This window comes from Peromyscus maniculatus, chromosome 8 (assembly GCF_049852395.1).
Source record: "Peromyscus maniculatus bairdii isolate BWxNUB_F1_BW_parent chromosome 8, HU_Pman_BW_mat_3.1, whole genome shotgun sequence".
NCBI classification, from domain to species: Eukaryota; Metazoa; Chordata; class Mammalia; order Rodentia; family Cricetidae; genus Peromyscus; species Peromyscus maniculatus.
Genome location: NC_134859.1, coordinates 11,520,716 through 11,537,050, shown reverse-complemented (window position 1 = coordinate 11,537,050; position 16,335 = coordinate 11,520,716). Strand labels below are relative to the sequence as shown.

Genomic DNA, 16,335 nt, shown 5'->3' with positions numbered 1-16,335 from the left:
CATATCTTCGTTCCCGTCAGTCTGCGGCTACTTTAGCTATGTTTTTACAAATACGAAGGAGCCTCGGTCACATAAGGTGATAGATAGTGCGCTCTATAGAAGTGAGGCGATGAGAGCCACAACGAGACAGGAGACAAAAGCGCTCAACGGTGAGAAGCGCCACCTGCTGGTCTGTGTCCTGCGCATGCGCGCACCGCACCGATTCGCTCCCGGTCTTGTTTGGCCCTGACGGCTCGCTGTCCAAGTGCTCTGCAGGTTGCTATAGAGACCGGCGAGCGCTGGGCCTGCAAACTCCGGAGAGGCGAGCAGCGGCGCCCCGGTGGGCTCTTGGGGACCTAAGCACCATGTCTTTTCGCGACCTCCGCAGTAAGGCTGCACCCCGCTTTCCCGTGGGCTTCCCAGAAACTCGGGGCTCCCCTGCCTGAGCCATAGACCCGGTCAGGGCGGTGGTCCCCAGCCCCAGACTAGCCAGGGGCTGACAGAACTTTACAGCACCTTTGGAAAGTTCTGTCCCTCTCTGGCCGCGTGTGGCTAGAACATTTGGAATGTGTCTCCAGCGGCTGAGGAACTGAACGTGTTTAGTTTTACCCCATTTTATCTCAGTTTTTCGCAGCCACATTAGAAAGGTCATAGGAAATGGAGACTTTGTCCTGTGTTAGAGTTTGTAGAAAAAAACACTGAAACCAAGGAGGTGACTGGGTGAATGGCTGTTGCTGCTAGTTTTTTGTCATTGGTTGTTCGTTTTTGAGGTTTGTTGCTGTTGTTTTAATAACCTGGCACATACTCTTCTCTTTGTGGGCGTTATTTCGTTTACTCCGAGGCAGTTCTTACGCCCTGTGTCCAGAGATGAAGAAACAGGCAGCAGAAGGTCAAAGTCATTTGGGCAAGAAATAGCTAGGCCGAGCGGTTTTGGGGTTTGAATCCTGCTTGTCTGGTCGCCAAATACTGAGGAGAACTTTGCCGCAGAGTGTGGGGAAGTGGCACGTTTATATTAGTCACTACGCTTTGGAGAACATCTGTCATGTGTGTTATATTTCACACGTTCTGTTTCTGGCTTTAACTGCAAGGAGTATAGCTTCTCGTGGGTCAGACAGCTAGGAAGAGTGACGGAGCTGTGTGACCCAAAAGCTTGCCTCGGTGCAGAAGAGTAGCAACTACTAGGATCAACTGGGAGAGAATCGTGTTTTAAAACAGTGTAATGATGTGCTGGGAAGAGTATTCAAGAAGAGTATTTCAGAATGTCTACCTTAAATAAGTACTGTATAACTGGGTGATGTGTGAGAGACTGTTCCTGGCTAAAGTGGGGATGGGATCGCTTCAGCAGAAGGGAGTGTTCGGGCGAAGCCTGACTGGAGACTGCTACTTGTTTTCTGCCATCTTTCTAGTCCACAGTCTGGTGCAGTTTGCTCTGCTTTATCGTCCTAGTAGGTTATTTGGAATTGTCAACAGGACGTTTTGAATAGCTGTCTTCAAGAAACATGAGTAGACATTGTACAGCCGGGAAACATGTTCAAAATCTCAGCATATTGTGGGAACGCAGAAATGCTGGTTGTGTTCATTTTGATTTTTCGAGACAGGGTTTCTCTGTGTAACAACAGCCCTAGCTGGATTAGAACCTGCTTTGTAAACGAGGTGAGCCTCAAACCCACAAAGGTCCACCTGCCTCTGGATGTGCTCTTTTCTTTTCTCTCTCTCTCTTCCTTCCTTCCTCTCTCTCTCTCTTCCTCCCTTCCTTCCTCCCTTCCTCCCTCCCTCCCTCCTTCCTTCCTTCCTTCCTTCCTCCTTCTCCTCCTTCCTTCCTTCCTCCTCTTCCTTCCTTCCTTTCTTTCTTCCTTCCTCCCTCCCTCCCTCCCTCCCTCCCTCCCTCCTACCCACCCACCCACCTACCACCCACCTACCTACCTACCTACCTACCTACCGGGTTTCTCTGTGTAGCTCTGGCTGTCCTGGAACTTAGTCTGTAGACTAGCCTGGCTTCGAACTCACAGAGATCTTCCTGCCTCTGCCTCTCCAGTGCTGAGATCAAAGGTGTGCTCCACCACCACCTGACTGTAGTTAGCTTTCTTTACAGTTTCTTTTCTTTTCTTTCTTTTTTGAGACAGGGTTTCACTAGCCTGGAACTCACTATGCAGATCAGACTTGCTTCAAACTCAATAGGGTTCTGCTCCCTCTGCCTCCTGAATGCTGGGTTCTTCATATTTTCAATAATGTAAACACATCTAGGTCTAGGAATGTAGCATCTTAACTGGAATGCACTAGGCCCTGGATTCTGTCTCCAGCACTACATGAAGTCAGACATGGTAGCACAGGCCTGTACTGCCAGCACCTGAGAGGAAGAGGCAGATGGATGGGGAGAGTCATCCTTAGTATGTAGTGAATTTGAGCCCAGTGTGGTCTGCCTGAGCATCTCCATGGACACATGGGAGGGAGTCCCACTCTGTCTTATACATAAGGGTGGAGTTAATGGGTGGAGGGCTCCAGGATCTCTTGCCATGTAATAATTACCTTACAACCTCAAGGCCTTTCCCATGCTAGGCAAGCACTCCATAGAGTCACATCCCTCCATCAACAGTTCCTAAATCTCTCTCACACAGGTGTGAGGTTGGCAGAGCCCTGCCTGGTGGTACTTGAACCTGCAGGCAGACTGCACTGGAGGTGGGGGCGGGTGAGTTCAGTGGAAAGTTTCTCCACACCCACACCTGGTATCTGGGCTGGCTGGCCAGATCAGCACAGGATGGGGAGAAGATTAGATGCCACCTCTTAGGTGACAAGGAGTTTGCAGCCGTCTTTCATCTCCATGGTGACTAGACTCTTCAGCGCTGCCTCACGTCAACTGCAAACTGGCCCCGAGCAGGTTCCGGGTTCCACTCTCGCCCTGCAGGAAGGATTCGGACTCCACTGGCTTTTGTTGTTTGTGTTTGTGTTGTTCTTGAGGCAGGGTCTCATGTAGTCCAGGCTGGCCTCTCACTCACTATATAGCTGAGGATGACCTTGAACTTGGGATCCTCCTGAGTTGATTTTGGATTTTAGTCAGTGCTGGGGATGGACTCCAAAGCTTCCTGGCCACCAAGCGAGCACTCTGCCATCTGGGCTACAGCACCCTTCCTTGTTTCTTTTTCTTTTTGTTGTGTTTTGTTTTAAGACTAAGTCTCCGTTGAGCAGTCCTGGATGGCCTGGAACTTGCTATGTAGGTCAGGCTGGCCTCAAAATCACAGGGATCCTTCTTCTGGTCGCTGTGCCTAGCTACTTGTTTTTTGAAATAGGGTTTTGTTTTTTGTTTTTTGAGACAGGGTTTTTCTGTGTAGTTCTAGATGTCTTGGAACTTACTCTGTAGACCAGGCTGGCCTCGAACTCACAGAGACCCACCTGCCCTTGCATCCCTAGTGCTGGGATTAAAGGTGTGCATCACCACCGCCCAGTAGTTGTTTTCATTTCTAAATCCTGCTTTCTTTCAAGCAGTGTAGCTTTTTTTTTTCAGGTGCTCACAACTTAGAATATTACTATTTACTAATCTGTTTCTATAGTAAATCTAAATACTACATATAGTTCAACCATTCTCTTAAAATTTCTCTGAATATGAGGTAACTGGTCTTTAAAATTTGTCACAAAATCATAAATACTCACTGAATATAACAACATATAATCTTTAACTTCATCCTACCTAGGCTCTCCCATAAATAACCACTATCAACATTTTTTTCTTATGATGTTTTATGAAGCTAGGTAGTTTTTATTTTGTATAGAAATTAAAGCCTCAGATATTCCCTAAGCCCCATTTCTTTGAAGAAAATCTACTCTGTTGAACATAGGTGTTTTTCAGGTGATGGATTAGATACTGACAATTCTAATCTCCCCTGCTTTTCCTCTTATAGAGTTGATGGATTTGGCACCTTGAGTGGACATTATGTTGGGAAGAACCAATAAGAAGAGAAAGCAGAGACAATAAGATTAACTACTCTCCAAAGAGTTGCCATTTGACAGGACTGACTGGATTGTGTTTTATATTGGACAGATTTCACAGAGATGATGAGAGCCTTGGGATACCCACGACATATTTCTATGGAGAATTTCCGCTCACCCAACTTTGGGCTCGTCTCTGAAGTGCTTCTGTGGCTTGTGAAAAGGTTAGACTGCACTTTATTCACATCTCAGCATGAATAGTTGGTTTCATTCAGTCACTAACTGGAAACTGGAAACTGTTGTGATACAAAAGGAAGAATATAGTGCACTCTACATAGGGTGAACGTAGTTGTAACTTGTGAAAAATCACCAGAGTTGCCAGACATGATGGTGCTAGTAGATCTGTGAGTTCCGGGTCAAGCTGGTGGCCTACATATCAAGTCCCAGGACAGCTAGGGCTACGTAGTGAGAGACCCTCTCTCAGATTTTAAAAATTGAAAGAAAGACATCGCCAGAGTTTAAAGAACGTGGGAGGAAGTGACTGTCCTCACCACAACTTGGCGGGGACCTTGCACACTCAGAATAGACTGCAGGAGAAGTTTTGCAGATGTGGCTGGAGAGATGCTCAGCGTTAGGAGCATGTACTGCTCTTGCGGAGGACCTGAGTTTGATTCTCAGCACTCATGTTGTAAGGCTCACAACTGTGTATAACTCCAGCTGTGGGAGGTCCTCACACCTCTGACATCAGTGGGCACCGGTAGTGATGTGCACATGCTTACACACAGACCTCCACATACACATAATTAAAAATAAAAAACTAAAAATCGAAAACAAGAAATAATGTAGATTTTTCATTGTGTTAAAAGTCTTATATGATAAGGATTGGCAACCTTTTGTGTTAAGAACCAGAGAGTAAATATTGTATGTGTTGTTACACACAAAATTCAGTCTACATGATGTATCTGTTGACTGTTCTGCAGTTACAGTCAGTTGTGAGCCATCGGACATTGGTGCTAGGAACTGAATGCAGGTCCTCGGCAAGAGCAGCGTGTGCTCTTCAGCCACTACGCCAGCCCCTTCTCTTTGCTTTTAAAATGTAAAATCCATTCTTACCTTTCAGACTATACAGATACAGGCTGCGAGTCAGTCTTCTGAGCCTTGGTGAATTATCAGTAAATAAGTAATTTCAGCAACTGCTATTTCCTAAAGTGAATTATTTAGCTCTCGTGTCTATCTTGGGCCAAGGGCTATCAGCCTGAGTCAAAATCTTGGCTATTTTCTTAAGAGTTGGAAGTTTGAGATAGATTTAGTTTGTAGTCTGAGTCCCATATTTGGTTTGGTTACATCTTCATCTGTCTCCACACACATGGCCCACATGTATGAGTGGAGATCAGAGGACAAGGTTGTGGAGTTGATTCTCTCCTTCTAGGGATTGAACTCAGGTGTCTAGGCTTATACAGCAAGCCTCTTTACCTGCTAAGCATGTGTGAATACACATAAATGTGTGGGTTCATGCTAACCCCACATACATGTGGGGTTAGAGAATAGTTAGTTTTCCCTTTGCACTATGTAAGTCCTGGAGGTTGAACTCTGATTGCTAGGCTTGGTAATAAGCCTGTTTATCCACTCAGCCATCGTGTGCTCTGTCACTTAATCTCATTCTTGGGTTGGAATTTGCTCCCTGAGTATTTTGTTTGCTTTTGAAGTTTTTCTTAATCATATTGCCTTGAGTAGCAATACTCAATCATCCACTTTCTCTTTAATGGACCTTTTTTGCCTTGTTTGTTTGGTCGCTTTGTTTGGCTTTGTTATATTTTAGGTAGGTTTTACTATATAGGCCTGGCTAGCCTGGAACTCACTGAGATCTGCCTGCTTCTGCCTCCTAAGTGCTGAGATTATAGACCTGCACCCCCACACCTGACTTTAAGGAACTTTCTGTTGTATTGGCTCATGCTTGTTTTTTCTGACAGATATGAGCCGCAGACTGACATCCCTTCTGACATTGAGACCGAACAAGACCGAGTTTTCTTCATTAAGGCAATTGCCCAGTTCATGGTTAGTTCACAGTTGTTTTATAGACTTGTCAAATAAGTTAGAAAAAGATGAATCCTGCCTGGGACGGTTTTTGAATTGAGTATTGTTTGCTTTCTAAAACCATTCACTGCCAGTTTTCTATGGAGCCATTTCACCAAAATATGTGTGTGTGTGTGTGTGTGTGTGTGTGTGTGTGTGTGTGTGTGTGTGTTGACTCATTGCTTGTTTGGCTTTGTTTGTTTATTTTTGGATGAGTAATCTGTTTTATGGTTCAAAAATGTTTAGATTATGAACTTATACAGAGTAAAATGACTCTCTGCCATTCTGCCATGTCTGTCCTGGGCTGAGTTCCAATCACAATAACCACTAGTTAAAACTGAGCCCACAGTTTGTTTATGCATATTTAAACAAATCATAATGCATACATCCATATCAATAATATTTATATCTTAATTAAATATTAATAATAATAATATGCATATATATTCCCTGTTACACATGCTGTGTAGTGTCTTGCTTTTTTCACTTAGTAGTATATTTTGCAGAACTTTCCAAATGCATATAGAATTTCCTCTCTTATGCTTGAGTTAATATTGCTTACATGAATATCCCACAATTATGATATTTGTATAGGTATTTAGATAGTTTATCACCTTTGCTATTTGAAAGAATTCTGTTACAAATAGCCTGTGCTTTTCATTTTGTCTGTAAGTTTATGCTTAGAGTTAGTTCTTAGAATTAGAATAACTAGGTCAAAGGTATATGCATTTGGAGCCGGGCAGTGGTGGCTCACGCCTTTAATCCCAGCACTGGGGATGCAGAGGCAGGCGAATCTCCGTAAGTTCGAGGCCAGCCTGGTCTACCAAATGAGTTCCAGGAAAGGCGCAAAGCTACACAGAGAAACCCTGCCTCGAAAAACCAAATATATATACACATTTGTAGTTTGGGTGTCTTTTTCCAAGGTTGCACTTTATCACAATATGAGATACTTACAGTATGTTTTATCCTTAACCACTGAGTTGTATCAGTTGCTGGCAGAGACATTTTCAAATTACCTACATGAGATTTGGACGATACCTGAAAAGGGCCTTAAACTTTGAGGTAGAGTATGGTAGAGCACATTGTAATTCCATTGCTTAGAAGGATAAGACAGGAGACTTGAGAGTTTGAATCTAGCTTCAACAGCTACATAGTGAGTTTCAGGCCAGCCTGGATCACATAGTAAGACCCTGTCTGAAGAAAAACATCAAAACAGAACTTTGTCTATCTCAAAACAGGCCACAAAGGCACATATAAAACTCAATACTAAGAAGCTTTATCAAGCAGATGGGTATGCCGTGAAAGAACTGTTGAAGATCACATCTGTTCTTTATAATGCTATGAAGACCAAAGGGATGGAGGGCTCTAACATAGGAGAGGAGGATATCAGCAAATTCAAGTTTGACCTTGGCTCTAAGGTAAGGATGGTGGAGTCTGTGCCTAGGGAGTGCTCCTTTCTCAGACTGGCTGGCGGTGGGGTGTGTGTGATGATCTTGGCCCTAAGGTAAGGATGGTGGAGTCTGTGCCTAGGGAGTGCTCCTTTCTCAGACTGGCTGGCGGTGGGGGGTGTGACTTGCAGCACCCCTTTCCTTACTGGCTGACTCAGGCCATTCTCCAGTCTGTGGTAACAGTTTGTGCTCATTAGTGTGGGGATGGAAGCAAAGTCAATAAATCTAATTGTTTTAAAGCCTGATTTTATCAGATTGTATTTAAGCAATGAGGCTACGGGTATAAACCAAGAGGGCTGGAGGAATCAGACCGTGAGCAAAGATAAAGATGTGGAAGGTCTGATGCAGTTCAGTACCCTGGAGAACAGCAGAGCAGTGTGGGAATGGAGTGTGTGAGGGCCGGACTGTCATAAATGGGGCCATCAGTGGGGCCTCCGGGGAGATGCCTGCTCTGCAGAAGTGAGAGGGAGGGGTGGGAACTGGTGTCCCAAGACGAGAGTGTGCTTTGGAGAGTTGAGGAAAGAGCGGAAGCAAGCGCTCTGGCCTAGGTAAAGCCGTGACTTTCATTCTGAGGTGGACAGTGGGGTTTTCAGCAGACATGTATATAGGCTTTCGATTTCCTCTCAGCCAGACAAGGTGCCATGCCCCTGTATTCTCAGCTGTTTGGAAGGCTGAGGCTGAAAGGCCCCTTGAGCCCCAAAGTTTTCGGCCAGTCTTGGGGATTAGAACGTCCACATCTCAGAAAAGGTAAGAGCCAGGGACATAGGAGGTGGAGCTGACTTAGCGCTGAGCTGCCAGGCCTCTGAGCAGCTTACGGAAACAGCAAGCCAGAGAAGGCTAAGTTGTCCTTCACTTCACTGGTGGTACACAAGACCAGACTAGAGGAAATAATAGCTGTTCATTTCATCTCTGCCCATAGAATGGGCACCTATCTGTTTAGGACCAGAGTCCCCAACAAAAGGCTCTGGAAATCCCACAGATCTGAGATGGGGAGAAGGGTCAAGAAGAGAAAACTAAGCCAGGCAATGGTGTTGCATGCCTTCAATCCCAGAACTCGGAAAGCAGAGGGAGGTGGAATTCTGAGTTCAAGGCCAGCCTGGTCTACAGAGTGAATTCCAGAACAGCCAGGGCTACACAGAGAAACAAAACAAAACAAAACAAAACAAAAAAGTGGAAAACCACTAGGCTATGGTGTTAGGACGGGAAAGTTTATCTTCAGGGCTTTCTCACATCTTGCCATAAAAAGGCCTCAGCAGAAGCAACTAAAGAGGTTCTCAGGGGGCTGGGTGATGGTGGCACATGCCTATAATCCCAGCACTTGGGAGGCAGAGGCAGGTGGATCTCTGTGAGTTCGAGGCCAGCCCTGGGCTACAACAGAGTGAGTTTCAGGACAGGCTCAAAAGCTGCACAGAGAGACCTTGTCTCAAAAAGAAAAAAAAAAGTGCAAGGCTCAGCTAGGAAACTGAGGAATGAAAACCCCAGCTGAGAACACACACACATCAGTCTGGTGCCATGACGGCTCTTCGCAGAGGCCTGCCACAGAAAGCATTGTGATTATCGTGCTTGCACACGCAGGTACAAACCAGAGCTCACAGTCGAGGTTCAGACATGGTTGAAAGTTAATTTATGTGTAGGCACACAGAGTCACAGGGGGCAAGAAGGCCAGAGCTAACTGGGACTCGGTTCTCTTCTTCCAGCATGTGGGTCCTTGTCAGCAGGTGTGGTGGCAAGCACCTCTGTGCCAGCCGAGCCGTCTCACCAGCCCAGATCCAGGCATGTTTTAATGGTAGATTTTTATGGGCCTGGGTATGAATTGAGGTAGATGAGATACTGTGTTGCCAGATTTGACGTGCTGATGTGCTAGGGCCGCATCTGGGCTGTATTCTTCAGAAGCCACTGGCCGAAGTAGCTAGCTTAATCAAGAAAACGAGCTCTAGTATTATTTAACTGTTTTAGTAACTTAAAGATGAAGCTAGCCAGTGTGGCTAGTGAGATTTTTGTTCTGAGTTTGGCTGCGGATGCGTTAAGCCTGTCGGTCCCTTTGGGTGTGCCTAGCCAGTGGTTTGTGTGTGGTGCTGGAGCTTTGTGTGTGGTGCTGGAGCTGCGAGTTCGAAGGCATCAACACGCCAGGATTCAAACCGTGGGGTTAGAAGCGTCTGTCAGAAAGGAGAAGTCAGACACTGAACTGTGACCATACCACTGTTGAGAAATGAAAACAGTGAGGTAAATCGTAGAGAGAAATGTGGGTACTTGCTGCCAGTCAGGCAGGAAAAGTAGGAGCAGCTGGAGGGAGGTACCCTGGGCCTTAAGAGGACAAGCTAGAATGGGAGGTGGAGGGGACACCGGGTGGGACCAGAGAAAAGGGAAGGAAGTAATCTGCTGAGAGTTACCAAGGCGAGTTGTTGCTGGCAGGTTAACGTGAGAGAGACGGCAAGGGTTACTTGTTCATGAAAAGGAGAGAGCAAGGACTCCTGCCGAGGTTTGGAGTCCCTGGGATTTAACACACTGAGGAAGAAGGGGACATGCAGACCCTAAGAAAGTCTGAATGCGGAGTCATCGTCAGCATGGTTGGCATCATCTTCCTGCCAGTGGTCCCTGGAGTGGCTCATGAGATTCTAAGTACTAGCAGAGCTGACCTCCTCTGGTGCCATAGCAGCTCTTTGGAAAGACTACGGCCTTGGCCTTGGACGCTACAGTAGAGTGTCTCTCAGGCTGCCCCTTTGGTCCTTACGTTAGAGACCTGGTCCAAACAGAAGCATTCTTTTGCTTATCCCTCGTAGTTGTGAATTCAGTTTGACTTCACATTTGGCTTTCTGAGAGACCAGATGTCCTGAAATTGGTCCCATTTGAACTTAGTGTTTCTTAGGTTCGTGTCCTAGGACCTGAGTTCTACAGCAATAGACAGGGCTGCTGAAACGCATGCTCTGTAGTCATATACCTGTCGGAAGAAAATGATTGAGGTTCACAGAGTGGCAGCTCAATGCCTGTTGGATAATGAGGATTCTGTACTTGCAATTTTCCTTCCAGATTGCAGATTTGAAAGCAGCCAGACAGCTTGCTTCCGAAATCACTGCCAAAGGAGCGTCTCTGTATGACTTGCTGGGCAAAGAGGTTGAGCTGAGGGTAAGTAGTGTTCAGTTAAGAAATGAAAGTTTTCTTTTGCATCTTGTCCTATAGATCTTCCAATTTTTAATCAACTATACCTGATTAAGTGGGTTAATGTGTAGGAAATGGTATAGGATATGAATCCTTTCCTGATTCTAATGGACACTGGCGCCACCACTGGTTTTAATTTTTTTTAATTAAAAATTTTTTCATACAATATATTCTAATCATATTCTTTCCCCTCCTCCAACTTCTTCCAGATCTCCCCTCCCTTACATACCCAACTTCATGGTTTTTTTTTTTTTTTTTTTTTTTTTTTGTCTAAAAAGCAAAAGGCAACCCAAACAAAAAGCATGGAGTCCATTTTGTGTTGGCCAACTACTCATGAGCATGAGGGCTGCCCTAGCGTGGTTAACATACACAGTGTCACTCCATTGGAGAAAGCCGATTCTCCTTCTCCTGGGTTAGGAGGGCACTTCCCGTGCTTTGGTTGTTAGTGTCTTTAGCTTCTAGCTCGGGGCTGGCAGACACATGGCATGAGCTGTGGCTCTCTTCCTGTGCCTCTTCTCTGCATCGTTCTCAGTAGTTCACCTCTCACCCCCTGGCTCCTAGGACTCCCTGCCCCAGACTTCCCAGCGAGCTTTATAAAACTGGCTCTCCTGCTGGTGTCACTGTTATGGAATGTGACCTGGGCATTAGGAGTGTCAAATGTTTCCCAGGTGATTATAACAAAGATCTGTGGCCAGTGATCTAAGCAGCACTTCTGGGTAGCTGGAGGAAGATGTTGTTATGAAACTTGCTAACTTGCTGTCCAGTGTCAATCATGCAGTGTACACCATCTATTCCGTTGAAAGCAGCTGGTTAAGCATGGTTCCCAGACTTGGCTGAACACTGGACACAACTCCCATGTCCAGGCTCTTTTAATACTACAAGTCTGCGTCAGGTTTTGACAAAACAGCAGTTTGGGAACCACTGGGTTAAGAACAGTGCAGTGGCGTCCTTGTGTGTACACACAGGGGGTGATTAAAGCATGCATTCTCGTCTGACGTGTTTTACTGTAAGCAGACTTGATTTCCTTGCCCTCTTTCGAGTGTGTCAGCCTCCATTGCTCTGTTACTTTTCCATTCTGTTGTGATAGCCGACTTCCATTCTACGCTAGGGACGAGCCGAAGCGGAAGCTTAGATTCAGGGGCTGGTGGGTACACAGACAGCAAGCTGTCCAGTGGTTAGTCTTCATGGAGTGCGCCATCTGAACAGAAGCAAATTTAGGAGTGAAGGTAATGGATGTTAATTCCATGTTTGCCGTTGGGCTTTGGATCTTGAGCTGAAAATGAAGACTTAGAGTCTGAGGAGAGCCCACATAGGCATTGGAGGGCATTATAGAAGGTGATGATGAGAGGTGTTTTATACAGAGATGTGAACTAGTGTGAAAGTTTGCTGTTTATTTTTTTATTATGTCAGAGATTGAATTCCAGGCCTCGTACATGGTGAGCCATAGTCCCTAGCACTGTGTTAAACTTTGGAGAATTAGTGAGATATATATGTATATATCTCACATACTTTGGGGGGACATCAGTGGACATGAAGGTGAACATCTGTAATCCCAGAAGTTTGGAGTCTGGGGGTGGGAGTTTCTTGTTCAAGCACATCTTAGGAAACAGCAAGGCTCTCAAGAAAAAAAGTTGTCAGCTAATAGGAATTAAAAACTGAATTTGTTGCAAAATGTGTAAGTTACTTTCTCTCTCCTAGGAACTGAGAACAGAAGCCATTGCTAGACCTCTAGAAATAAATGAGACTGAAAAAGTGATGAGAATTGCAATAAAAGATATCCTGGTAAGACTGCACTGCTGTGTTTGTTTTTACACCTGGGACGCCACAAAATAGGATTTCCTCGTGCGTCAGACAGGAGGACAGGGCCTAGAAGCGAGAGACTTAGGGGAAAGTCAGAGGGTATTTCAGGGTTCCTGTATTATAGCCACTGCTTTTCCCTTCCGAGGTAAAAGCACTTTATCAAGTTGTTAAAATTCACCAGTTTTAAAGTAATTAAACAGTTCTTACTTCAAGATTTTGATGAATATTATCCTATTTTATTTAGCCAATTCCTTGCTGCTGGGCACTTAAACGATTTCCAGGCTTACTTTTTGTCTCTGTGTAGAGAAGGCTTTAGAACTCGGAGCCTTGTATAGACTAGATAAGTACTTTACCACTGAGCCACACCGGAGCCCTTCATTCTAAGCTGCACTGTACGGGTAGAACGTTCACCGTCCTTTCCCGCTCACCCACTGACAGTTAGGTGCTGTTAGAGATGTGAACATCATTCATTCTGTGTACATATCTACCATCACACTTCCTTAGCTCTGAGTACACTAGCACCTGGACCCTGTCTTTAAAATGCCATTCTCCACTAATGAGAGCCAGGGGACCCAGGAAAAGTGGCTTGTTCCAGGGCTGGTAGGAGAAGTTAGAACTTCTTACTGTGCCAGGAGGAACAGAGGTGTTCGAAAGTTACCTGGAGTCTGTAGGAGAGACATGGTGCCAACCTGAGGGGCTTCAAACCAGGGACTGTTTACACATCAACATAAATGAATTACAGTAGTTTATTTTATAGCATAGATCAGTGAAATAGGAAACAATCAATTCTCAAATTAAAAAATGCTTCAAGGAAGCTGCCAATACAATACTTTCTTTTCTTTTTTAGTTTTTTAAAACAGTTTCTCTGTGTTGCCCTGGCTGTCCTGTAGACCAGGCTGGCCTCAAACTCAGAGGTCCACCTGCCTCTGCCTCCTGAGTGCTGGAATTAAAGTACGCACCACCACACTTGGCTTTACAATATTTATTATTACAAAGAGAAAAAGCAAGTGAGGAAATGAAGCATCATAATTAAATAATTTGAAATTATGACACCTCATAGGATGAAGTCTTTTCTGTGATATTCCTGCCAAAGATGCATAATCTGAATCCATCAGACAAAGCCAGACTGGAAGCATTCTATCAATTAACTGGCTGATGCTTTCCAAAAAGTAAGGTCATGAAATCCAAGGAAGGCTGAAGAGCACTCAGGACTGTGGACCACCACAGGGATGTGACAGCAGCCTGCCATGGCGGTTCCTGTGGACTGTGGCCAGTTCCCTCTTTCAAGCAGGGATTCAGGGTTGAGCCTGACAGGTGACAGTGGCCATGTGCTGTGCTCATGTCCGGTTTTCATGTCTTTAGTAGGAACGCAAAGGATTGAAGGTGATTAGACATCAGTTACTGGCAGTTTCCCCTCCCTTAGATCAGGAGAAAGTGTTTTATCTTATAGTCTGTCTTTTCTTGAAATGTATGATTATTTCTAAACTTAAAAATCTGTAAATAGCCTTATTTTATGCATGCCAGTATTCTAACTGAGTCAAGTGAACATGGCCAAACATGCTGTCGTCACTGAATGTAGAGCTGGTCCTCTAGACGGGGCAGTGTCTGCTCCTTAGTGGCCAGCTCTGTGAGCTCTTCACTGGCAGAAAGTATTTACCTCTGATGCTTGGTAATTCTAAAAGCAAAAGCAAAGTGACAGCATGGGTATTTAGACAGGATTGTGAGTACCAGCCCGTCGTTTCAGAAAGCTGAAGTGTTTGTTTACACACTGATCTTTCTTACTTGAGGAACAGATAACAGACTTTAAGGTTAGATCAATTCCCTAGGCTACACTGTGACTTTGAATCAGAGAAGAGTCATTATCAGCAAAGGTTGTTGATTAAGGGTACTGGAGAGATGGCTGATAGGATAAGAGCACATTTCCAGCACCTACATGGCAGCTCACAGCCACCTGAAACTCCAGCTCCAGGGAATCTGATGCTCTCTATTCTGGCTTCTGTGGGTACTGAACTCACATGTTCATAGACACACACAAACATATACAATGTGCATAATGTTTCTTTCAATCTTAAAGAGAGCCAGGGGATGGTGATACATGTCTTTAACCCCAGCACTCAGGAGGCAGGGGCAGGAGGATCTCTGTGAGTTCAAGGCCAGCCGGGGCTACAGAGTGAGATCCAGGAAAGGCTCTAAAGCTATACAGAGAAACCCTATCTCAAAAAACAAACAAACAAACAAACAAACAAAAACAAATAAGAAACTGTTGAGTAAGGACCCACCTTCCTATTAAAATGAGTTTACATTTGTATTGGATTTTTTAAAAAATTTATTTAGAGTGTGTCAGGGTTTGAGACTGATCCTTAGGCACACAAAAAATTTCCACAGAGATGATTAGTTAACTTGCACCAAGTAATGAAGCCATAAATTCACTGTCAGTAATTATAGTTTCAAAAGATGCCCTATCTCTGAGAATCTTGGAGAGTGTCTAGTATTCTGGTTTCTTTGCGGCTCCCATGGTTTGCAGAAACCTGCCAGTAAACAAACCAAGAAACCTTTATGGTGTATTAACGCACGTGCAGAGTACCAGAGTGCATCCCGCCTAGCCATCAAGACCTTCATGCAGGGTTGGGCAGTCAGAACATGGGAGGAGGTTCATACACACCCAGGTCGTGCTCCCGATTCCTGTGTAGCTCAGTTGGTGCTCTGAACGCCAGGCCCCCAGCAGCCGCTTCTCAGAGCGAACTGAAGCCAGCCCACTTGTTCTCACCACGCCCCCTTCCCTCCAACCTGCTCTTAGAAGGACAGGAGTGCCTGTGACTGTAGACAGTCATCTGTGACCCCTGCGGTGGCAGCAGCCCAGAGCTTCGGGCCATTGTGCCTAGACCCTCTTCCAAAGCACGTCTCACCAGAAGAGCTAGTTGCTGCTGTGGGAGGCGCTTCTGCACTGACTCCACCAGTGAAGCAGTCTCTCCACTTACTTTTAGGGTTTTGTGTTTGGTTCCCTTCTGAGCCAACTGTGTGTGTGTGTGTGTGTGTGTGTGTGTGTGTGTGTGTGTGTGTGTGTGTGTGTGTCTCCATTCCCTAGGTCGATACTTTGTAACCAGGGAGCAGCCCAAGTGAAGGCAGGCTGGCAGTGCTAATTGATCAGTCCTAACCAAGCAGGCTGGACACAGATCCTAGGCCTCTCTGTCTTTATTAGGACATTCTTCTTTCGACTTTTGTTTCCTTCCGTGCACAGAAACACCCACTTTTCGTGAAGAGAACGGCAGTTTTTCTGTCTGTGTGGCCTCCTTTCACTCCTGTCTCTGGAATAGTTTGTTAGCTAAGTTGCAGTGTGTGTGTGTGTGGGGGGGGGGGGTTAGTTTTCTTTTGTGCATAGTTTGTGTGGGGTCGCCTTGCCCAAAGCATTAAGGAGTTCTGCGCCTAGAGTCAGGTGACAGCCCTCCCTGCACTTACCTCACTGTTTCCTGTTCAATGTAGGCACAGGTGCAGAAGACTAAAGACCTGCTCAATAATGTGGCCTCTGACGAAGCTAACTTAGAAGCCAAAATTGAAAAGAGGAAATTAGAACTGGAAAGAAATCGGAAGCGACTGCAGACCCTGCAGAGTGTCAGGTAGAGTGAGCTTGTCTGTGAAAGGCGGAAATAAGGTTGAAAGAATGTAAGCGCCAGTAGCTGTTCAGGCATCAAAAAGCAGCGTCACACCCAGAGACCCATGTCGCATTTCTCTTCTGCTTGTCCTAAAAGCAGACCGCTGTACTCGCTCACTCTCTGTGCTGCTTCCAGGATGTCTGCAGCATAGCTGAACTCTGCAGCCTCTGTAAAGTTTTTGTGGTTTCTTGGAATATGAGACAGTAAATCCAGATGGTGGTAATAATACTGGGCGTGGCCTTCTAAAATCTTACCATAGATGAAATTGAAACAGCACATATGTCCATCTTTCGGTTTGAATAGATTTG

General features: G+C 45.4%; 1 protein-coding gene across 8 annotated transcripts in view; it reads left to right on the top strand.

The window, feature by feature from the left end:
* The window catches only part of Cluap1 (clusterin associated protein 1), a 33,761-nt gene that overhangs the window by 985 nt on the left and 16,441 nt on the right, over positions 1 to 16,335 (top strand). The window contains exons 1-7 of one of the 8 annotated variants that reach the window (XM_076577491.1): positions 21 to 149; positions 4,013 to 4,124; positions 5,871 to 5,955; positions 7,212 to 7,391; positions 10,449 to 10,544; positions 12,276 to 12,359; positions 15,858 to 15,991. In XM_076577491.1, the coding sequence (XP_076433606.1) occupies positions 110 to 149; positions 4,013 to 4,124; positions 5,871 to 5,955; positions 7,212 to 7,391; positions 10,449 to 10,544; positions 12,276 to 12,359; positions 15,858 to 15,991 (731 nt within the window). In that variant the 5' untranslated portion in view covers positions 21 to 109. Of the gene's footprint in view, positions 1 to 20; positions 367 to 538; positions 1,633 to 3,872; positions 4,125 to 5,870; positions 5,956 to 7,211; positions 7,392 to 10,448; positions 10,545 to 12,275; positions 12,360 to 15,857; positions 15,992 to 16,335 lie in introns of those variants that run through there. The other 7 variants (XM_076577492.1, XM_076577498.1, XM_076577494.1 and 4 more) reach the window with 7 other exon arrangements.